This window comes from Mangifera indica, chromosome 20 (assembly GCF_011075055.1).
Source record: "Mangifera indica cultivar Alphonso chromosome 20, CATAS_Mindica_2.1, whole genome shotgun sequence".
In the NCBI taxonomy this organism is placed as follows: Eukaryota; Viridiplantae; Streptophyta; class Magnoliopsida; order Sapindales; family Anacardiaceae; genus Mangifera; species Mangifera indica.
In genome coordinates this window covers 3,706,169-3,731,004 of record NC_058156.1, presented here as the reverse complement: position 1 = coordinate 3,731,004, position 24,836 = coordinate 3,706,169, and the positions used below count along the sequence as shown (strand labels likewise).

The window sequence follows — 24,836 nt, the reverse complement described above, 5'->3', positions numbered from 1 at the left end:
ATATATAATTCAATAAAATTAACTGAATTATAATTTTCTAAAATATAATATATACATGTAAAAAAAAGTCAAAATAAATATGAAAAAACAAGTTCTATAGTTTACGGTTTTTCAATAACTACTTATTGAAAAATTGTCAAATATAGTTTTATTTATATATACATATATATATATATTATAAAAAAATACAGTTTACGTTTTGATTCAGTTTGAAAATCGTTCAAACCATAACCCGAATTGAAAAAAAAATGGTTTGAAAAATTTTAATCCCAACCAAACCAAACCATAATTTTTAAATGATTCAATTGAATTTTATGGTTTGAACTGAATTATACACCCCGTTATAACCACACAAGTGTAAAGAGCTCAGTTGTCACAAGCTAGGTGTAACATATTTATCCTTGCCTCTAGAATTTCAAGATAAAACATAGAGCTTCCTATTGCATCAACTTGAGATTGAGGGGGAAGCACATTATACTACTCTCATAATGCGGGACGACTTAAGATTCAAAAATCATTAACAAATTAAAGAAACTATTTAACGTGCATTGTACAGACATGGGGAAGAAAAAACAATTATATTATCTTATAAAATTGCTTCAGTTTACATTTAAGCTTTTACAGCTTCCCCAGATACGGTAATGTCTTTGCTAATTTTCTTATCAGAAACTGAGTCAGTTTTGACCTTTTCCACTCCGCTCTTCCGTTGCAACTCCTGCTTCAGCCTTCTCAGTTGAGCATCCTTCTCCTCTAGCTTCTCTCGGAAGATCAGCACCTGTAAAAGAAATGCTCTCAGCTTACACCTCTCACAAATCTTTCTATTCATCTTTTTGAAATTATGTGACTCAACCCAAACCATAGGTGGTGATGCTCTGGAGGCTGTCTTTATTTTCTTTGAATTTCTGAAAATATGTTTTATCATTATCTCTATAAATAAATGAGCCACCAATTTGAAACTTCCCCTACATACAGTTACAATCCTTGGTTACCCTATCCCTCAAGCCCAAAACTATGAACCAAAATTTTCCATTAAATTTTCATTAACTAGTTAACCAAGTTATAGGCACGAGGCACAGCTCTTGAGCATATTGTGCTGCTATAGTTCAACAAAATTAAACTAAAAAAGAAATGGAAAAAGAATGAAGCAGGATGATACCATTTCATTTGCTCTTTCACGATCATCTGTCAGCCCCTCCATATGTTTGTAAAGTCCGGTATACAAGGGCACAAAAAGGATTGACATGGATTGAACAATTTGGTCGACTTAAATAGGAAGAGCAATTTAGGTTTGCATGGACAAAACGTAAGTGCAAAGGTGGCCACATTCCTTAATTATGCCCACAGAAAAAGGGCAACCAAACTATAATTCTGGCATTCGGAAATATGTTGCTCAATAATAAGATGCAATCAAAATCAGAAAAACAGAAAGAATTGCAATACCAACAGGGTACTAGTTCTGGTAAATAAAATCAAGAGAAACCAAGGATTGCACTTCAACTGTCAGAAATCATAGGCATAAGCTAATAATACCATTCTGATTTCTGTTCTCAATTATGGTAAAGCAAAAGAAGTACACTCCACTTGTTTCATGAATGATTTTAGTAATAGTGCAATGTTATTCTTTTATTTCTCCTTCTACGAAGTCCAATAATATTTGATAGCCCACAGAAGAAGCCTTTGATAGCACCGAGAACATGCATTTGATGTGAAGTTAAGAAGACATTCCAGTCAATCACACATTAAAATTCGGCTAAAGCAAAGTAACAGAAATCCAACTTGACTAAATTGTTTTGATTAGCCAATGATCATACTTCTATGATCAGAACTTCTGATGCTACACTAAAAAGTAACAACGAGACAAGGATTTCAGTTTCGATATGAAGTCAAAAACTCAATATCAGGTTCCATACAAGCAAGCCATTTCACTAAGAAGTGTCCAGCTTCCATGGTTTAAATAAAAATCCTTTTCTTACCATAGAATGTACAATCAAAGATACTGTTAAAGAGAAAATAACGTACAGACAGACCTAGAAATTTAAGATAAGTTAGCCAACCAGATTTCAAATTTAACTTTTGAAGATATTCACTGCAAGCAGAGATGTCCATGAATTTCTACTGAAACAATTGCTATGCCATAAAATTTACATATCACTAACCTTCAAACTGACCTTTAAGCTCTGAATTTTGAGATTTCTGCAAAGCAAGCTTCGAGAGCAACTGATGTGTCCGCAGACCAACATTCAGATAATTAAATTAATGCATCGAAAATTTGGTTTAAAAAAGGGTCTTAAAACTGGGAAAATGAAAATTGCTCAACCAAGTCTTCACTGAAATAATATGCACGCATAAATCAGAACATTGATTTTGAAAGCATTCATGAATAATTGCATACACTTTCAAAAAAAAATATAATAACTATAATAATCATGTATCAACATAATAGTCATAATCAGCAGAAAGATGCTTCTTATCTACTTCAGGATCTGGGGTGTGTGTATGTGTTTATAATACTGTCTTAGTAAGGAAAAGGAATCAGTTGGTGTGTGTTTGCGAGTGTCTATTAAACTGTATTAGCAGAGAAAGAACAGTAGTGGATCGGTTATTCACTGAAGAAGCTAGTTCAAACTAGAAAGGGGGCAGAGCAAAAAAGGCATTAGTGAATCTGTATGGGTTGTTTATGGAGAGAGCTGACTGAAATAGAGCTATACAGTGAAACCCAAAAACTAGATCAAAAACTAAAAGTAAATCAGCACAAGTTCCCATTCCAGCTAAGATCAACAACAGTTTCAACATGCTACTAAAAATTGCACCCAACCTCCCTTCACCTTCAATAGGGGAAAACTGTTATTTCATCACATGGAACCAAATTGGCCAGCAATTTTCCAGTGAGTAAAAATACGAAAAGAAAAATAAAGATCTGTGAAAAACAAACACCAAGCCAGAAAGAATAAATACAAAAAATAGAATGCATAAACAACAATATACACCATAAATAGCAGTTGCAATACCTCCCCTTCCTCATTTTGATGGCCAATCTCATCATTTTCCTCTTGCAGGGTTTTGCACTTTGCTATCAATGCTTTACCCATCTTGCTGCTTGCAGTAAAAGCAACAGCAGCTATGTTTTCCTCCAGCTCCTTCACCTTTTTATCTTTCTCCTCAACCCAATTCTAGCATTATGGAATGAAAGGGACCTCAAACAACTTATCCTATAAGCAAATATCATACAAAAGCAAACAAAACAAGTTGGCCTAAGTGTTTTATGCTCAATTAGCACTTAATACATTAATCTTATGGGCAATAAAATACAAAAAAGTAAATATATGACATGGGGAATTTAAACATTTACTTTGAGAACAGTTTCAAAAACTGACATTAGCAAGAAATGCTTAATAAGTACACTCCAGTGAATGCTTTGGCTGTTACGAAAAAGACGGTAACTAGACTTTCCATATACATCATTTACTATTACCACATCCACCCTCTTTCTGCAAAATCCTTTGCTCTGAGTGCAGAATATACAGCTACACATTCTTACAAAATTCCAGATAATTTACCATCAGATAGTCAATAACAGATATTAATCATTCAACCTGATTAGAACACGGTAGCATATATGAAAATTAAACTTTGGTGAATTTGAATTGCAATAAGGATTTTCTTAAAAGTGCAAACATTTAGAAGTTTAAATTCTTTATAAATAGCTGGATCGAGCAGTAACCTCCTTGCCTATCAAATCAATCACCAGAAAATTAAGCAGCTGGAAAGATAAATAAAAACCCAATAAAAAAAACAAGGGGTGCATTGTTTTTGAACAGTTGAGGAAACACACATTTTAGCTACACCTCAAAACATTTGGTAATATTGCATTAGAGCAATGAAAACCAGCTTCTTGTCAATACAAACACAAGAACATCCTGTATATCACGTTTGAAAACTAAATATAAGCACAAGCAAGAACATCCTATTTTTATGAAAAGCATCCCCAAAAGATGCAAAAGCTTGCCCACCTACCAACAAATCAAAACAAATACTAAGAAAATTTTTGCTTAAATGGTTTGCCAAACAAAATTTACTTAATGTTTTAGGAACCTTTTTAGACAGGAGTTTTGAGCCACCACCAAGTTCACATAAAAAATTTAAAAAAAAAAAAATTACAACTTAAAAAAGCGATTCATCCATGTATTATGATGATGCACTAAGAATTGGTATTTTCTTGGTCAATAAACAAGCATAAGCATACTGTTTGTTCTTTTATTGGCTTTTAATGTTCCTAAAACGTTCAAGAATACTATATTATGGACAATTAAGGGGGCATTCGGTTGAGAGATTTAAAAATTACTCTAATAATATATCTTTTATTATTTACATTATTTTGTTTGGTCTATTAAATAATAAAAAATTTTGATAATGTTCTATCACCAATAGAGATATGACAGATAATTTTATTACTACTTTTACCTTAAGTATTAAAAGATTACTAAAGTAATCTTGATTTTATTATAATTTTATCCTCATTTATTAATTTTTTAGGATAAAAATACCTTTATTTTTAATTAATATAATAAATAACATGAAGAATATTTTAAAATAATTATTACCTGCGGACATTTAAATAAAATAATGTCTTAATGTTTTTTTATTACCTTTAACCAAATACAATAATTATTTATACTGATTATTTTTTATCAAATTTTATCAAATATAATAATAATTTATACCCAATATATCTTTTAAGTAATTTATCTTTATGATAATATTTTATTTTTGGTAAGAAAAAATTATCTAAACCAAATACATCCTAGAGGTTCAGAAGATGTTCCAGAGAAAAGCCTAATGTAGAATTCCATTCTACATGAAAATGCAACATTAAATCCCACAAAAAATGCAAAGAGGACGACAATAAAAATAAAAGAAACAAACTAATTGTGAATTCCATAAATGCCGCAAGCCCCAATAACAGATTTCATAATACCTGCATTAATGGTGGCTTAAGCTGAGCCTTTAAATCCCGCACGGCAGGCTGCAAAGTTTAAATGAATTAAGTATAAGGCAGAAATAAAACAATGCCATTAATAACCATGCAGTTTAAAATACAACAGAACAATGAAGTCAGGATTCTTTGCCTCAAGTTTCAACAAGCTCGGTTCCCATAAATCAAATGCACCTGAACAGCACTTTACAGCTATCTCTATCCGAAAGGCAAACCTATTACATATCTCTGCCATTTCCTTCTACCAGAAGATGAATTATAAAATCAAACTCTGTATACAAACAGTAGATGCAACAAAAACCAGACTATGCATATAAAATAGAATTTGAGGAACAGACATCCCAAACAAAAGAGAGAAAAAGGAAGTCTGACCTTCAAGTCTCCTATCTCCTGTTCCCGTTTTGCCAATTGTACAATGACTGCAGCTTCCTTTTTCCTTAATTTTTCTAGCTGATAACAAGAATAAAACATAGGTGAATTCTTGCATAGGGTATAACACTTGTTCCATCACTTGAAGACGTTGCACACTAACCTGTTCTTTAATCACCTCCTCAGATGTCTTTAGGGTCTGTGATAAGCTCAGAAAGTCTGTGCGAGTGCCACAGAAAAATCCAAAGTATTTTGCCATGGATTACACGTGTTAAGTTGCATAAGCCATGCACCATGCACAAGAATTGGTCTTAAGTAGTTGGGAGAACCACGCCAAATGCTTATGAATAGGTCTAGCAGTTTTATTTAAATCCAATAATATTGCTATTTTGTTGCAAATTAGCCGTTAGGGTCCTAATTCTTAAGGATATAATTCAAGGATTAGAAAGAGTTCTTATTTTTTTGTATTTAAACTCCTTCCAGGAGATGAATAGAGGGGGCTTATTCCAAATAAAATTCTGGGTTGTTCTCACCCTAAGTTGAACTCTATTTCATTATTAATTCTAAGCTTTGATTGGGACCTACTAGTGGTATCAGAGTTTGACACGATGGCTACTAATAAAGAGCGGATTGAACACCTTGAAGCAGGACTCGGTGGACTGCAAGATAGTTTTTCCCACTTGGAACTTAGCGTTGCTGATTGGCTGCACAAATTAGAGGATGCTATTAGCAAGATGTCTGAAGTCCCACTTTCTAAGCAAGAAACACCCACCAAAAGCACCAATGATTGCCATGGGAACTCTTCCAATGGCCGATTCCATGAGACAAGAGAGGGAACTTGGGATACCAATGAAGGTGGGCGACCTTTGTTCTCCTCCAAATTAGCCAAACTCGAATTCCCTAGATTCTCTGGTGACAACCCCACAGAATGGTTCACCAGAGTGGACCAATTCTTTGAATATCAATGCACCCAGGAAATGCAGAAAGTGTCCTTGGCTTTCTTCCATCTAGAAGGCGAAGCAAATCAGTGGTGGCAATGGCTACGTCAGGCTTACAAGGAAGAAGGCAAAGAAGTGACGTGGGAACTATGGGCTCGGTTCGGTCCTATAGATTGTGAAGACTTTGATAAAGCCTTGTCAAAAATAAGGCAAGTTGGCTCCTTACGCGAATACTAGAAAGAATTTGAGAGGTTAGGAAATCGGGTGCAAGGTCGGACACAAAAGGCGTTGGTTGGAACATTCATGGGAGGACTTAAGGCCGAGATAGCAAAAGGAATTTGGATGTTCAAACCGAAATCCTTGAAGGAAGTAATTAGGCTTGCTAGGATGAGGGATGATTAAGTTAACCGACAACGAAGATGCAACAGGCCAATTGCTCGAACATCAACTGACTCGCCTTCCTCAACTCCAGTCAAACAATTAACCTGGGATGACATGCAAAAACGGAGGGCACAAGGACTTTGCTTCAATTGTGATGAAAAGTTTACACCGGGCCACAAGTGTTGAGGTCCTCAACTCCTTTTGCTAGAAGGTGGTGATAATCATTCGGATGACAAAGCAAACCTGGATGCCCAATCTGAAATATCTCTTCATGCTCTCTTGGGTTGGTCCACAGTTCAAACCATACAGGTGATGGCAAAAATTAGACACCATGAAATGGTTGTGCTTATTGATAATGCATGTACCCATAATTTCATTATTGAGAAAGTGGCCAACGTGTTACAATTGCCAATAATTCCTACAAGACCTTTTAGTGTAAAGGTGGCAAATGGAGAACCATTAAAATGTCAAAGGCGATTTGAAAATGTTTCTGTTTTAATTCATGACATTCCTTTTATCCTTACCCTTTATGCTTTACCATTAAGTGGATTGGATTTGGTGTTAGGTATCCATTGGTTGGAGCAATTGGGTATTGTATTATGCAATTGGAAACAAGTAACCATAGAGTTCACGTTGGGAAATCAAACTCACATATTGCAAGGCATTAACAACCAAGCCATCCAGCCCATATTTATGAAAGCCATCTCCAAAAACATTTGACATGGGAGCGCGGTATTTGCCTTGTGTCTTCAAGCCATAACAAACATATCATCACCACAAATTCATCTTGAAATGCAACAATTATTGCAAGCATTTGAAAACATATTTAAAGAGCCCAAACAATTACCACCTATTAGGGTAGTAGATCATCACATAAATTTGAAAAAAGGGACCAAGCCCATTAATGTGAGACCATATAAGTATGCTTACTTTCAAAAGGTTGAAATTGAAAAACAGGTTTAGGACATGTTAAAGTTAGGACTCATATGACCTAGTACTAGCCCTTTTTCATCCTCTGTCTTGTTGGTTAAAAAAAAAAAAATGGACATGACGATTTTGTACGGACGATAGAGCATTTAATGAAGTGACCATCAAAGATTGATTCCCTATTCCTACTGTGGATGATATGTTTGATGAGCTCTATGGGGCTTCATATTTCACCAAACTTGATTTACGGGCTGGATTCCATCAGGTATGAATTCATCTTCAATATAACCACAAAACAACATTTCGTTCTCATAATAGTCATTATGAATATTTAGTCATGCCCTTCGGTCTTTATAATGCCCCATCTACCTTCCAAGCAGTTATGAATTCCATATTTCATCCTTATCTTCGAAAATTTGTACTAGTTTTCTTTGATGACATTTTAATATATAGCCCCAATTGGAACATGCACCTTAAACATGTTTAGAAAGTTTTTGAAATAGCATCAGATTTTTATTAAATTGAACAAGTGTGTTTTTGGTCAACAAGAGTTGGAATACTTGGGCCATATTGTGACTCCATAAGGAGTTAAAGTGGATCAAGGCAAAATACAAGTTATGCTGAATTGGCCTAGACTTACTAATGTCTTTAAGTTATGTGGATTTTTAGGCCTTATAGGTTACTACTGGAAGTTTGTCCACAATTACGATGTCATAGCTCAGCCTCTCACTAATCTTTTAAAAAAGAGGCAATTCAGGTAGACAGATGAAGCAAAACATGTTTTTTAGAATCTTAAACAAGTCATGACTACAACTCCAACACTAGCAACGTCAAATTTCAATGAACCCTTTATCATTGAAGTAGATGCGTCAGAAGATGGCATAGGGGTAGTTAGGGTTGGATTCGAATCGAGCTGACTCAAGCTTAGCTCGAATTAGCCCAAAATGAGCTAGGTATTAATGAGCCCAAACCCGAGCTCGAGCTTTAAGTTTTAGAGAAACTGAGCTCGAGCCCGAATACGAGCTAGAAGCGAGCAGATCGCTATGGCTCGCAAGCCACTAGCTTGTTATAGATCGTGAGCCACTGGCTCGTTATGGCTCGTGAGTCGAGTAACTCGACTCGGCTAGCGAGCCAATTCTTATTTAACCAAAAACGGTGTCGTTTTTCATTAAATAAGAAGTTCATTCCATTTAACCTTGTTTATTTTTCCAATCGCGTAAAAACTCTCCTCCTCCAAACTCCAAGCTCTAGTTCCAGTTCTAGACTAGAGTACAGCCCTCCGTCATCTGAAGTTTCAGCCTGCAGCTACTTTCCAGTTCCGTTGATAGGGGTTTCTCAAGCGTTTCTGTTCAAGTCTTCTGATGTGCTAATAGAAGATTCCAACGATCGGGAGTTCTATGACAAGAAGTTTGAAAACGGCAACGACGTGGATGACACAAATATATTTCAGGTTTGTGTTTTTCCATTTTTTTCACTTTCAATTTTTTAATTTTTGCCTTAAATTGATTGAACCCTAACTTTGGAATTAGGGTTTCTGAATTGGGGGTTTTTAATTTTTTAATTTTTAATATAAAATTTTATTGTTGAAACTACGTTGTTGGTGTTGGATGTAGACAGCTGGGTTATTAACAGCAAAATTGTTGGTTGTGTGTCTTAGAAATGCTCTTCATCAAACCTTAGGTGGGAAGTAGTCATTCGGCCATAAAAATTTGAGTGTTTGGATTCAGTTGACATGAATTAAATAGGCCAATTGATGTAGCTTATTTTACCAACTACTTTTCTCAGCTAATTTTGATGTCTCAGCTTCATCGTAAGTATCTACTGCAAGCACGATGACTCCTTCTGTATGTGCATCAATTAAGAGAAAATCGGTGCAAATTGAAGCACCTATTAATGATGTGGATATTGATTTGGCTGTAATAGGAGATTTTGATGTCTCAGCTTCAAGTGAAGAAGTTGAAGCAACTGAACGTCCTAAAAGCCAAACGGAAGCACCATCTTCTGTTATTCCATCTACTAAGGGGAGGAAAACATCAGTTGTTTGGGAGTGTTATCCAAAAGATATGTTTGTTACTATTGGCGATGCTACATATGCGGTTTGCAAGTATTGCCAGAAAAAGTTGAAATTGTAAAAGACCAAGGCTACTTCCTATTTGACACGACATATAGGTCAATGTGTTGAAAGGAAGAAAACAATGGGGAAAGACTTAGTTGTGGGGGGACAAACTATTTTGGGTTTTGAGCGTTCAACCTTAGGGGTACCTACTCCAACTGTGGTGAAAACAAATACTAATTATGAGCATCCCAAAGTCAGTTTGAGTTCAATTATTAACCTATATTATTACTATAAAATTGTTATGAAATTAATTATATTAACTAATGCAATGATAATGGTGTTGGTGTTTCAGGTTCGAGAGGCCTTAGCCCATATGGTTATAATATCTGAATTGCCGTTTAATTTTGTCGAGCACCCCAACTTCATTAATTTTTGTCACGTTTTGCAACCTCTTTATGAAAAAGTTGGAAGAAAACAAGTAAAAGCTGATTGCTTTAGGGTTTATCAAGCAGAGGGTGAGAGATTGAAGAAGACTTTTGAGGAGACTAGAAGGATTAGTATTACTACTGATCTTTGGAAGTCAGATCATCAAAATATTGAGTATATGGTACTCACGACACATTGGGTGAACCAGTCATGGTCCTTAAATAAACAAATTATAAATTTTGTGCACCTACCTCCATCTAGGAGAGGAATAGACATTGCAGCAGCAATTTTTGACTATCTAAAGGGTTGGGCGATTGAACATAAGGTAAAATCAAATTTGCAAATTGTTTATCAAAATACACATATAATTTTATCGCATATCATTTCATTAATATTCATTAATTTTGTTTGTAAGTGGAAACTGTCACAGTAGATAATGCTACTGCAAATGACAGTTGTGTTAGAAGATTGAAGGAAGATTTTCAAATGCAGAGACCTTTGTTGTTTGATGAAAAACTTTTCCATGTTAGATGCACTGCCCATATTGTAAATTTGTTAGTTCAGGATGGGGTGACCGTGATTAAACCCATCATAGACAATATTCGGGAAAGTGTGAAGTTTATAAGAGCTAGTGAGGCAAGGCAAAAAATTTTTACGAAAATTGCTATGTAGTGTGGAATAAAAGAAAGGAAGCTAGTTTTGGATTGTGCTACACGATGGAATAGTACATACAAAATGCTAATGACAACACTACAGTTCAGAGAGGTCTTTCTTCGGTTTATGTTTGTTGAGTTAAGCTATATATATTGCCCGACAAGGGAAAGTGGGAGAGATTAGAGGTCGTCTGTGACTTTTTAGAAATATTTGATGATATAATAAAATTAATTTCTGGGTCGCAGTATACAACTGCAAATAGGTATTTACAAGAAGTGTTTAGGATAAAAGAGGTATTTAAAGAGTGAGAATTTGATGAAGATTATTCTAAATCAATGATGGTGTGAGCAATGTCAGAAAAAGTTGACAAATATTGGGGTGAGGTGAATTTTCTTATGGCGATTGCTAGCATTATGGATCCAAGGTAATTAATTTACTTGGGTTTATTATAATATATATGTATATAAAGAACATGTTTCTAACTAATTAGTTTGCTTGTGATGATTTCAGGATAAAGTTTCTTATGATTACTTTGGCATTTCCCACTTTATATGGTGAAGAAAATGCCCCTATGGAGATAGAAAATGTCAAAAGCGCGTTAGAAAAATTATACGAAGAATACATTGACATATTGTCATCAAGAAATTCATCAACTGTATTTGCACATCCACAACATCAACCAAAGACCCAACAAGCACCATCAAGTACATCAGGTACATTAGATCATTGTCATTAAATGAAACTTTATAACATATCATAAGTTTTAACATTTGATTTGTAGATAAATCATCAAACTCTCGATATTCAAAGACTAGACATTATGGTCTTGGATATAGTTGGATCTGTTTAAAGAATCATAAGGAGAAAACATACTCAGAAGAAACCAAGATGTCTGAGTTAGAAATTTATCTAGATAAACGTTGTGTTGAGATATCTGATGATGTCAACTCAGTCGACTTTAATGTGCTTCACTAGTAGAGAGACAATCAATATAAGTATAAAGTGCTTTCACAAATGGCAGTCGATATCTTAGCAATTCCTATTACAACAGTGGCTTCAGAGAGCATATTTAGTGTGGGTAGTAGAGTGATTGACACGTACAGGTCAACTCTATCGCCAAAAATAGTCAACATGCTTAGGTGTGGAGCTGATTGGATGAGAACACGTTATAATATAAAGAAATAAGATGAGGTAGTCAATAACTTATCACAACTGTATGATCTTTAAATTAATTTTTCGTTTAACTGTTTGTAGTATGATTAATAGCTTTCATTAATTTTTAATCTCTTGAAGATTGAAGTTGAAAACGAGATTGCTGAGATTATCTTGCCAGATAAATAAAGATATAGAGTGGATTTCTTACATTCATTGATGGAGGGGAATTTGTTGCTTTATGGCATGATTTAGAGTGGTAATTCTTTTTTCCATCAAATTCCTTTTGTTCATCTGTCACTCTGTGAACCAATTTGCTAATAAAATTTGTTCAGTTACCCCTTACCAGAAAGCTTATTCTCTGTTGATTTCAGGAAGCTTCTTTCATGGGCATGGTTAACCTGCTTATTCTGTATTCTAGAAATGGCTGTGAAATCAGCAACAAATATATTTCAGGTGATCCCTATCTTTCCTTGAATTCTTAATGTTATATGAGTTAGGGTAAAATCAAAAAAAATTTATATGTGGAAAGAAATTTTTATGTTATTAAAGTTTGGGTAGGAAAGAAATATTTACTGGCAAAAACTTTCTTTGAACTTGAATTCGGGAATCCCGTTCTGCCTCAACCATAAGCTGATTGTGAAACAGGCTCCTTGGGGTTCATAACTGACCCATATACAGTAATCACAGCACTGCTAGCTGGGTTCATTCACAACATGGTCAACGCATTCTTTTTCGCTGGGTTGCAACTACAAGGGATTCTTAAAATTTGTTGGCGCATGAGGCTGCATTTGATTTGGGTCAAATGCAAGATGCTGAAGCTATCCCTGCTTTTTTTGAAGCAGTTTTGAATGATTTTTTCTTTGCATCCGATTGTTCGTCATGAGGCAAGTTACCATCGTTCCTTTCTCCTTTTTGTTTTTCTTCTTTGTTTATTTTGGTTACTATTGTTGTTTACATTATTTATAATGTTAATATTAGGCAGCAGAGGCTCTGGGTGCAATTGTTTGGATCATCTGTGGTAGAAAAATCACCTTTCATGTCTGTTGACCCAGCTGCACCAACTTCATTATGCTGTTCTGTTGACGAGCCAAGGTCTGTTTTGTCCTAAAAAAATCAATGGATTCATGATTGAGAATGTTGTATAATGGTTAATTTGCTGACTGACATTATTTGATTTTAAGAGAAGTTCTTCTGGATGAAGCAAAAGGGATGTATGAACGATATGCAGCACTTTTTGCACTTCGAAACAACAGTGGAGATGAAGCTGTTTCTGTTATAATTGATTCTTTAGGCGCGAAAAAATGCTCTGCTGAAGCATGAGGTTTGTCAAGTTTAATCTAGTTGATCTGTGACTCTTTAAGCCTGTGCCAGGGTTCCATTTTGGTAGATGTAAAATTGTAATTATTTGATATCTGCTGGATGTGGATGAAGATTTACTGTTACAGCAATTTTTAAGAATTTGGCCAGAATTATTTTGTCAAGAAAAAATGGTTCTGGTTCTTGGTCTTTTGATGAAGGTTTACTAGAGATTGTTAACGTGAATCATGTCTTTCTTGATGTGGTTTGTATCCTCTAAATTTTCTGATCTTTAGATGTTTTTGTTTGTGGTGGCATGCAGGTTGCTTATGTGTTGGGGCAATTGCAAAACAAAGCTGCGTCTGCTGCGCTTTGTAATGTACTCAGGGATTTGAAGGAGCATCCCATGGTCAGACATGAAGCTGCTGAAGCTCTTGGTTCCATTGCTGGTAGGTATTATTACTTGATTTTTTTTCTGGTACTTATTTTTCTTGGTTGAGTGCATGATGCATTCTCTGAACTTGATGATTAACTAGGAAATAGTGTGGCACTTCTTGAGGAATTTGCCACACTTGCAGATAACCACAGTGTGGCGCTTCTTGAGGAAGTTGCCAGGGATCCTGAGCATATTGTTTCACAGAGCTGTGAAGTTGCCCTGAGCATGCTCGAATATGAACGGTTGGGAAAGTCCAATCTGAATGTTATATCAATAGTTGGTAGACAAAGTTGCCAAAAGAGAATTGAATTCTGCTTTTGCTGTTGTGAGGCCTTCTGGCCATCAGGCTGAAAAAGATGAAGCAATGGGATTCTGTCTATATAACAATGTGGCTATTGCAGCAAGTTTTCTGTTAAATGAAAGAGCGAGGGCCAGGTTTCTTTCTATTTTTATTTTTAAATCAGTTGTCATTCATAATATAAGATGACATTTATATCTATCATCTTCAGTTGTCATTCATAATATTGGTGGCATCTCTTTCACTTGTTACTATTTGCATTATTGAAATCAGATCTTGTTGGTACACTGATATGCCTTATTTTTGTTCACTGCATTAATAAGTACATGTATACCTTCATAATTTGTTCTATCTGGCTGTGTTTCGACTGTGAAAATTGTGCTAATCTGTGTTGCTTGTTATGGAGGACCTAGAAGTATAAATGGGATCTCTGTTTGTGCAACTTCTTGACATATGGAAAAAGAGAATTGATATCTTCTTGACATATAATCTGAGTTACATTGTTTAATCTGTGTTTGTTCATGGTTAGTGGTGGATAATTTGGGGTAAAAGTTTTCCATATACAGTCATTCATTTATCAGTTTCCGTGTTTTCTCTGTAAAGTTTGAAGCTTGCATGGCATATTCTGTTGAGTTTTATATTTTGGTGCTGTGTGTCTAATCTGTGACCTATTTATGGTTCTTCATATGCTTTGTAGTGTTGCAGCTTTGTTATAACCAGTTAACAGGCAGCATACCCACCAAGCTCAGTTCTTTGAAGAAGCTTAGTGTTGTTGCTCTCCAATCTAATCAGCTCACTGGTGCAATCCCTGCAAGTTTAGGTGATCTGAGTATGTTAAGGAGACTAGATTTGAGCTTCAATCGCTTATTTGGTTCAATCCCGCAAAAATTAGCTGATGCTCCTCTTCTGGAAGTTTTAGACATTCGAAACAATACTCTGTCTGGCAATGTGCCTCCTAGTATTCAAGTTTCTACAGCTTTTGTTTGATTTATTCTATCTTTTGGTTGAGAATTACTCTGATTTCTTGAAAAACCTAAATGGAACTTGATTTTGTTTTAATGTGGTTAATGAAGCTTTGAAGAGACTGAATGAAGGATTTCTATATGAAAACAATCTGGAGCTATGTGCAGCTGGGTTTTACTTGTTGAAGGCTTGCAGTGCTTCAAGTAGAATCAATCCTAGTAGACCTGAACCTTTTGGAACTGGTACAACAAGAAACATGCCGGAGACAGCAGATTTGCAGTCGCCTTGCAACCAAACTTTCTGCTCAAATTCATCCAAATCTCATCAAGCATCTATTGTTGTTGGTGCAATTGTTGTAACCAATGCATTATTAGCTTTCCAGGATAATAAACACAGATGCTATGACCGTTTGGAACTGGTGCTTGACTTGGTCCTCACGTGGCATTCAATATGAATTTGTTTTACAGTTGAAAATTGCATGTTTCAGGTCAACTTTCCAGGATAATCACAGATCCTATGGCCGTTTTTCCATTTTTGCTGGGTTTACCATCTTAAGATCATATCTTTGCATTCAAAGCTATAACTAATGAAGTAAAGTGTCAATAGCTAAGCTAATAATTAATTTGGTTTCTCCTGAATCATGGGTCGGCAGGTTGATGAAAGTTTTTGTACGTGCCTTTTTATTATAACAATAAAATAATATGTATCATTTTTGTGTATAAAACAATAATTTGAGTATAATTTTATCTTTAATTTTTAATTATTTAATCACAAGATAATATATCGTTATTTATGCATATAATATTATTCTTTTGTTATAAATATAAGAATGATTTTTTATATTATCATGTGATAAAAGAAGTCAAGTCAACTAAATTAGTGTCCGAAAAATAAAAAATTATTATGAAAAAAATCAGAAAAACTCTCATTGTATACAACTGACAAACAAGAATGGAAGTTACACAACGTGTCATAGACTCACAGCAGGTGGATGGATGGTGTAATGCAAATTAATTGAAACTCACGCTAAGTTGGTCTCCTATTCCAAACTTGCTTAAAAATAATAGGAAGATTGTTGCAAAATGAAAGTAGGAAAAACACAATCAAGAATACTGAAAGATATCGTTTATCCAATTAATAAATTATTTATTTGTATAATAAATACAAATTAAGGAAAAATTGTTTATCCAATTAAAAAATTATTTTAATTTATTTAAAGAAAAAATTCCAATTAAAATTGATTTATACAGATTAAAATGGGAAAAAAAAAGTCAAGTCAATTAAGTTAGTACCTGAAAATGAAAAATTATTATGAAAACAAGAAAAACCCTCGTTGTACACAACTAACAAACAAGAATGGAAGTTGCAGGGATTTATTATCTATTGAATTAGTTTTGCATTTATTCTTGAAAATATTTAAAATATATAAATAGATTGATTAACAAACAATGAAAATATTTAAAATATATAAATAGATTGATTTAAACGAAAATAACATTTTGAAATTGAAACTGTGATCCTGTAAACAAGATCGTTAGGCTTGGCTCGACAGCTCGCTCGATAGCTCGACTCGTTAAGAATAAGCGAGCCTAGCTTGATATCCGGCTCGTGAAACATATTCGATTTGTCAGCTCGTTCCAAGCTTGTGAGTAGCTCGACTTGGTATGTATTCCGAGCTAGGCTTGTTAAAAGTCGCGAATAGCTCGCGAGCCAACGAGCTCGAACACGAGCTGCATTTTCTTGACGTTCGACGAGCTTGAGCCGTGGCTCAACTCGAATGAACAATTATCAAGTTGATATCGAGTTTGCCTATGTTCGAGCTTGGCTCTGCTCGAATCCAGCCCTAAGGGTAGTTCTCACTCAATAAGGGAAACCTATTGCCTTTATGAGTAGAGCATTGGGCACCACTAAACGGTCTCGGTCCACTTATGCCAAAGAGATGCTAGCAATCATCCAAGTTGTCCAAACTTGGAGACCTTACCTACTAGGCCGAAATTTTTACATCAAAACTGACCACTAAAGCCTCAAATGCTTGCTAGAACAACGTATAGCGACACTGGAGCAACAAAAATAGGTTTCTAAATTGTTTTGCTATGACTATGAAACCACATATACACTAGGTATGGAGAACAACGCAGCTGATGCCTTATCACGAGTAGTGGGTAGTCCAAGCCTTGATGCTCTCACTGTTTCTCGAGCTCACATATGGGACACTATCAAGACTGAAGCTAAAGACCATCCCTACATGCAAAGAATCCACAAGCAAGCATAAGAAAAACCAGGCAATCCTTACATGTGGCACAATGACTTGGTTTATTATCACAATCGGGTCGTAATTCCTCCATATTCAGATGTTGTCCAATAACTATTGCAAAAGTTTCATGATTCCACCTGGGGAGGACATTCGGGTGTACTTCACACCTATAAAAAATTAGCTTAGCAATATTATTGGCTTTTCATGCATAAAATAGTGAAGGAATATGTTGCTTCTTGCCAAATATGCCAACGTGTTAAAGCTGACACCTTGTCACCAACTAGACTCCTACAGCCACTACCAATCCTATGTCAAGTATGAGATGATATCACCATAGACTTTATCGACGGACTTCCACCTTCAAATGGCAAGCATGCTATTCTAGTTGTCGTTGACAGATTAAGCAAATCAAAACATTTTGTAGCCTTGTCCCATCTGTATACAACGAAGACAATGTTGAGAAATTTGTTGAAAGAGTTGTTAAACTACATGGGATGCCTCGATCTATCATTAGTGATCAAGACCTTGTTTTCCTTAGCCATTTCTGGCAAGAGTTTTTTAAACTATCTGGGATGCAATTAAAGATGAGCTCGGCCTATCATTCTCAAACAGACGACTAGTTCGAAGTAGTGAACCGTTGTGTAGAACAATATCTTTGGTGTTTTGTTTATCATCAACCATGAAAATGGCATTCTTTCTTGCCTTGTGCTGAATTTTGGTACAACACCACCTATCATTCCTTCATAGGTATGACTCCTTTTCAAGCCCTTTACGATCAACCACCACCAACAATTCCACAATATCAAGAAGGAACCTGTTTGGTACATGAAGTAGATCAAAACCTAGCTGCTAGAGATGCTTTACTAAAGCAACTCAAGGATAATTTGCATGCTGCCAATAATCAAATAAAGCAGAGGATTGATTAAAAGCAAAGGGATGTCGAGTTCCAAGCAGGAGATATGGTATTTCTCAAGCTCTATCCTTATCGCCAACAATTCGTCTTTAAACGGGCCTATCAGAAGCTCGCAAGTCGGTTTTACGGACCATATCTGGTTGAAGAGAGAATTGGCAATGTAGCCTACAAGCTCAAGCTTCATTCTAGCTCTTGTATAAATCCCGTTTTTCATATGTCTATGCTTAAGAAACATGTGGGTGATGCTAATGTTATCAGTTCTGAATTGCTGCCTATTTCGCCCAATGATGACTTCATCTTGAAGCCTGAAACTATATTGGATACACGTTGGGTAAAAAGTGGATCTAAATTTGTGGAAGAAAGTTTAGTTAAGTGGAAAAGCCTTTCAGCTGAGGATGCTACTTGGGAAAATTCGTAGGAACTACAGGATCAATTTTTGAACCTTGAGGACAAGGTTCCACTAAAAGGGGAGGGCAATGATAAGCTTAGAAGGTTTGTGCGAGTGCCATAAAAAAATCCAAAGTATTTTGCCATGGATTACATGTGTTAAGTTGCATGAGCCATGCACCATGCACAAGAATTGGTCTTAAGTAGTTAGGAGAACCGCGCCAAATGCTTATGAATAGGTCTAGCAGTTTTATTTAAATCCAATAATATTGCTATTTTGTTGCAAATTAGTTGTTAGGATCCTAATTCTTAGGGATATAATTCAAGGATTAGAAAGAGTTGTTATTTTTTTGTATTTAAACTCCTTTCAAGGGATGAACAAAAGGGATTTATTCCAAATAAAATTCTAGGTTGTTCTCACCCTAAGTTGAACTCTATTTCATTATTAATTCTAAGCTTTGATTGGGACCTTCCAGCTTGAAGATAATTAATGACTAATTTAGGCTCTACAAAGAATACTAGAATTCATATGTCTCAAAAATAAATACAGAGCATATACTATGTTCATAATAGGACTACATAAAAAGAATAAAAACTATTTAGTTAAACATTCCAAGGAAAGGCTAACCAGGAGATGTCCCAGCTAGTATGAAAGGGTCATTTTGAAATGAAGAACACACTTTTGAATGTCTGATTTTGCGGCTTCAAGCTCTGACTAAAAATATGCTCATGGTAAGATTTCGGGAGGCAACAAGAAGGAAAAATTATATCTGAAGCCTATTCGCCAAGCATGTGTTTGGTATAAGACATGTACATACTTGGCATGTTGCTAGCGTGTCTTTACAGTTCTGAAGACTGCAAAACAAAATTCCAAAAGGAACACATAAGGTTCTAAAGAATTCTATGTGTAATCATTGTTACATAAGAATCCTAAAGTAAAATACAAACCATCCGAATAATACAATACCTCTCACGAAGTGACAAAATCATCCCAGTTGCGACAGCAGGCACAGTTTCTTTTACTTTTGAATTACTCTGGATTATAAACAAACAAAATTTATCCCATAAATACAAAAATGTGCATATGCTACTCAATATGAAGCATAAGTTCTGAGAGCCAATGCAAAGAAAAGTCAACCACTCTCAAATCAGATAAAGTTTCCATGAAAAAACCCATAAATTCTAATTTAATTTTCTCAGCCAGGTCACAAGAACGACCACTAGACAGGTTCTCATATCATGTTCTCTAATAGATACTTTATATACATCTCAAACAGAAAGAATGACACTTCTATCATCCAGCTACATTCCCACAAATCTTTGAGACTGATAGCAGAACATAGAGGTAGATGCAGAAACCACAAATAACTATAAAGCTCTTCTCTTTAATAATCATTTGATTTTAAACTATTCACTGCTTATAATTTTTTTGTAAAAAATTTCAGTAAGCACAGTATAAACCAATGTATTGATTCTTTTACCAATAAAATAACAGTTTAATTAAACTCTTGCACCATAAGGTTCTAAAGGAAAAACCAACACCCTAAATTTCAACATGCTCCATCCACAAATATCTCCAATTTTATTAGGCATAGTCTAAAGTCAAGTATTATCAAACTTTTGTCATAGTAAATACAACAATAAGGTTGTAAAAACCATTAAAACTTCAAAATGGTTCACTAACAATTTTTCCAATTTCAGACCCCATAGAATTCAATGTGGCCGCAACTCCAGTAACATACAAATCCAAAAACTCAACAGAAATAACTATAGAATAACAAAGTAAATGATGCTTAAGGCAGCTAAACAAAGCATTAGAATTCATTGTAACTATAAGCTTACACAAACTCTGACTACATATTTTTGCATAAATGGCTCTAATTCACGCAACATTAAAAACTCACAAGGGCAAGCATTTAACAGAAAAGAAATAACCTTTTCGATCCAAAAATATCATCCTAATCATCGTCAATATTAAATGGTTTTATTTTAGAGTTTGATTGTGATTCTTAATTAAGTGCTTATTATTGAGGACTATGTTTTCTGTTTGGGTATAAATTTAAGAGTTTCAATGGATGAATGTTGAGTTTTCTTGTGGGAAAATGGTGTTAATGTTGACAAAAAAGAGACGTATGTGATGGTTTATTTTACACACATATTTAAAGCTTTTAATTAATTTGATTTATTTTAAAGGTCGATCTTATTTGACATTTTGAATGATATTTTTAAGTGATTTAGCGAGATTCAAGCGTGTTCAAAATAATAAATAAAAGTTTGAAACGAGAAAGAACGTGAATTGTTGAAAAAATAAAAAAATAATTATGATCATAATCAATTTAATTATACTCATAATTAATAACAAAAATAAAAAGTGCAGCTAACAAATACTATAAATAGAAAGTTATGCCTTCCCTTTTTCAAAAGGAAAAAGCAACTGTAACACCGTAGAGACAAAATTTCAAAGAGAAACTCACAAAATCCAAGAAGAAAACTCAAGAATCAACATCTAAAAGCAAATTTGAGAAGATCCACTCAGTCAAGCCTAAAAATTCAAGAGTTTTCTCTATCTATTTCTTATTGATAATTGTTTCTTTTAATCGATTTGAGCATCTTGAACTTCTTTTTAACTAATTTTTTTGGATTTATTGTGGTGATTATGAATAATTAAATTTTTTATCTAAGAGTTATGATAGATCTATGAATTTTTATGATTGTTAATAGATTTTTTTATCTAATTTAGTGTTCATGAAGCTTTGATTTAGTGATTGTGAGTTTATTTCTTGTTGGGTATTTTGGGTCCAACATCAAACTTGTTTGTAGGTTAATTTTATGTCATTGAAAAATAAATAAACAATTTGTTTGTATAATATGAAACCTGGAATTTTGATTTAGAAATAAACTTAGGTTCCTTATGGATTTTTGATCACTATAGAGAAATTTAATAGATTTTGATTAATACTTGCTCACGAAAATAAGTAATTTCTTAATTTTTACATGCTTATTAACTTTAAAAAAATTAATTAATTTAAGATGATCACTCATTAAATTCTCACCAATTTGTTATTTTAGATATGATTCGTTAATAATTACAAGTGATTCATAGTGAAATCTTAAATTTTAGACAAGTTTGTTTGATAACTAGTTTTTTAATTTTTTGTTTGGTTAATTACTTTGCTGAATTTTAATTAATTCATTGCATTTTATTCATTTTTCTAGAGTAAATATTTGGTCTTTTCAACTAATTTGAATTATAAAACAATCTAGTACTTACAAACCAATCTCTTTGGAACCAATATTTTTCTATATTACTTGATTGACTTGTGCACTTGCGAGCCATAAACAACAAGTTTTACACATTGTTGCGGGGGATTGGTGATTATTAATATTAGTGAAATTTGTACTTGAGCTAGACTAGAGTTTATTTCTTTTATTTTTCTGTTTCATTTGATTTCCTTGTGCTTTTGTTCATTTTACAGAGGTTGTTCAGTTGATGTTCAAACCTAAAAATTTTTAATTATTAGAGTTCATTCCAAAAATAGAAAAAACATTTAGAAGACTTAGAAGGGAAAGGAAGAAAAAAATTAAAAATTGCAAACAATAATTAGAGAGCTCTTTGGGAATACATTGTACCAACTGCCTATGATGGTCTTTCAAGTGTTGTGAGGTTGTTGGTGGATGCTAATAATTTTGAAATCAAACCTTCCATTATACAGATGATACAACTGAATCAGTTTAGGGGGTTTCCTAACAAGGATTCGTATGTGCATATATCGCGACTTTGTTAGATTTGTGCTACTTTCAAAATGAATGAGGTTCCTGAAGACATAGTTAAGTTGAGATTATTTCCATTCGTTCTATGGGATAGAACCATAACTTGGTTAGATTCTAGATTAGTTGGCAGTTTTACCACTTGGTTGACACTTTCGCAAGCATTCCTTACTTAATACTTCCCTCTTGGCAAGACAACAAAACTAAGAAATGAGGTAAATACTTTTTACCAGAGAAATGATGAGACATTGTATAAAGCATGGGAGAGATTCAAGGAATTATAGAGACAGTGTCCTCACCATAGGTTACTTGATTAGTTGTTTTTTCAAACATTCTGTAATGGACTTGTAACACTCCTTCCAAAAGTGTTACCTTCTGAAGGAAAGCACAACATAATTTTTATTTTGAGTATGCATTTAATTTAAAACATTTAATTCAAATCCAAACATTTGAGTAAAACTTTATTTATTAAACTTTATAAAATGGTTGAAATACCCTTTATTAAAACTATCTCGCAAATGTATCAAAAGATGTCAAATACATTGGCATGAAATGAAATCATAATGTATGTGGTCTAATATAGTCATAAAATTGAAAAATGAGAAATCTAGAAATAAATTTAAAAAGATGGAAATGCCCTTGAAGCACTACACCCTCTGACTACCACTTATTTTGCAATCATCACAATAACATGTACCTACACACAAGAAAGTAAGGGAATGAGTGATAAGAACACTCAGTAAGTAAGAGACTCTACAAATAACTTTTATTGAAATCTCTGAAATGCCTTTAAACTCAACCCATATTAACTCTAGCATCTGAAGTTGGCATTAAACTCCTTCATGGATGATGACGGGTCTTAGTATTGTCTTTGTGCTGATATTGTCCTTTAAGGATTGTTTAAGTTGTATCTCATAACTTTCAGATCAAACTATGCCCCTTTCGATCATTAAGAAACCACTTACTCGGATTCCCATCTGGCGTGACCATACTAAACTTGGTGGAAGCATATAAATCTGAAAGTTGTAACTAAAGTTGTATACTAGACCAATCAGTGTGGATTGAATATAGGGATTTGACACCTTGGTCATGTGGATTATCTTTCTATTTCACTACACCAACTATATCTTAACTAGACTCTAGTATAAACATATACCTTATTGTGGATCTGGTGTCCCGCTACAGATAGTGTAGTGACTGTATACTCATGGTGCCCCTTTGTAACAATCTTATGATGTCTAGCATGCATACTTCTCGAGCCTTTACTTAACTTAGCTCATTCTTGCTTCCACCTAATAGTATACCTTATGCCCCACTATAACTGAACTCTTAGGCACGTAGGACACTATTGCATACCCAGGCTTTCTATACTATTACATAGGACAACCTTTAAATCTCTAGCCTAATTCCCTTACTCTTTTCTTTCTTCTGCCTTAAACACATGGGCGTGTATATCTTGACACATGGGGGTGTGTCTCCCTATTTTACTCACACATGGCCACCTCCTCGTGGCTTCTCCTTATGTGCTTCAATTGACGATATACAAACGTGTATCCTAGCTAACATGGGTGTGTATCCTTCATATATTTGATTTATTTCCTTTTTCTATTCCATTCTCTATTACACTGCTTCTCAGGGGTATTCTGATCATTTCACCCTATACATGGTCGTGCTAAAACTACACACAAGAAATTCACATGTCATAGTTGACTACTAACCGATCAACAACATCCAATAGTTGTTGGAACACCACGATAACCTAACCTAAATTCAAGGAATTACACATACGATCGTGTGATGAACCTATAAAACACATTGAGTGCCCCAATTTCTCATCTTTCTTGATTCTAATGCGAATCCATCCTCACAAATAGATAATCACATAAACTAGCATCATTATATAGACCTCTAACTACCGATGTCTTGTTAATAAATAACATAATTCAACCAAAAAACTTCACAATATTTTAGATTAGCATAACTAGGGTTCCTAATATTCCATTCTTCAACAAAACTTTGCTCAACCAGGGTTATCGTGCCATTAATCATTCACCAGGGTGTTCATAAATATATAAAATAATTCATGATCCCAATCCAATTGAAATAGACAAACATAAACTATTCAAAAAAGCATTGACTATCAATTTATTCCAAAATTCATAATGAATACTCATACATCATATCGATTATCATATATGCACATATATATCTTAATTAATTCATGATAGATAATATCATCAGGAATCACAAACAATAGTGACACCCTAATCAAGAATGTAGAACAATAAGCCTTACTTACCTTAATTCACAGAAGTAAAAATGTACAAGCAAGTTTCCTTCTCTATTTTTTTCTTGTCATCACATTACTGAAGCCAAGCTGTGGAAATTGCTTCACAATAGTTGGATGGTCAAACTCTCTCCCTCACCCAAAATTTAAGGATTTTGTGTGATTAGGAATTATTAAATCATGATCCCAGAAACAAAGTGACGTTTTATATATACACTGAAAGCACATTACATACACACAAATGTATGTTCAAGGCACATGACCTTATGTCACTAAAATTTGAATTTCACATAGATTCTTTTTATCCAACTGACATGGCATGACACATGAGCATG

General features: G+C 34.3%; 1 protein-coding gene, 1 long non-coding RNA gene, 1 other non-coding gene and 1 pseudogene across 4 annotated transcripts; 2 read left to right on the top strand and 2 right to left on the bottom strand.

Moving 5' to 3' along the window:
* Window positions 1-456: 456 nt before the first annotated feature.
* Window positions 457-23,204, bottom strand: LOC123204794 (annotated as a pseudogene).
* Window positions 12,065-12,780, top strand: LOC123204097. The gene is made up of 3 exons (XR_006499443.1): window positions 12,065-12,155; window positions 12,271-12,352; window positions 12,545-12,780. It is a non-coding gene; the product is annotated as an uncharacterized LOC123204097 (long non-coding RNA).
* Window positions 12,877-15,423, top strand: LOC123204096 (protein NSP-INTERACTING KINASE 2-like). Of its 2 annotated transcripts, none has more exons than XM_044620653.1 (6): window positions 12,877-12,991; window positions 13,086-13,220; window positions 13,518-13,644; window positions 13,732-14,066; window positions 14,627-14,887; window positions 15,003-15,423. In XM_044620653.1, exons 4-6 carry the CDS (start codon window positions 14,048-14,050, stop codon window positions 15,344-15,346), a joined length of 624 nt encoding a protein of 207 aa, XP_044476588.1. In that variant the 5' UTR covers window positions 12,877-12,991; window positions 13,086-13,220; window positions 13,518-13,644; window positions 13,732-14,047; the 3' UTR covers window positions 15,347-15,423. The 2 variants fall into 2 exon arrangements, with proteins under 2 accessions (XP_044476588.1, XP_044476587.1); XM_044620652.1 differs by having other exon boundaries at window positions 12,883-12,991; window positions 13,081-13,220.
* Window positions 22,415-22,521, bottom strand: LOC123204984. The gene has a single exon (XR_006499670.1). It is a non-coding gene; the product is annotated as a small nucleolar RNA R71 (small nucleolar RNA).
* Window positions 23,205-24,836: the final 1,632 nt, after the last annotated feature.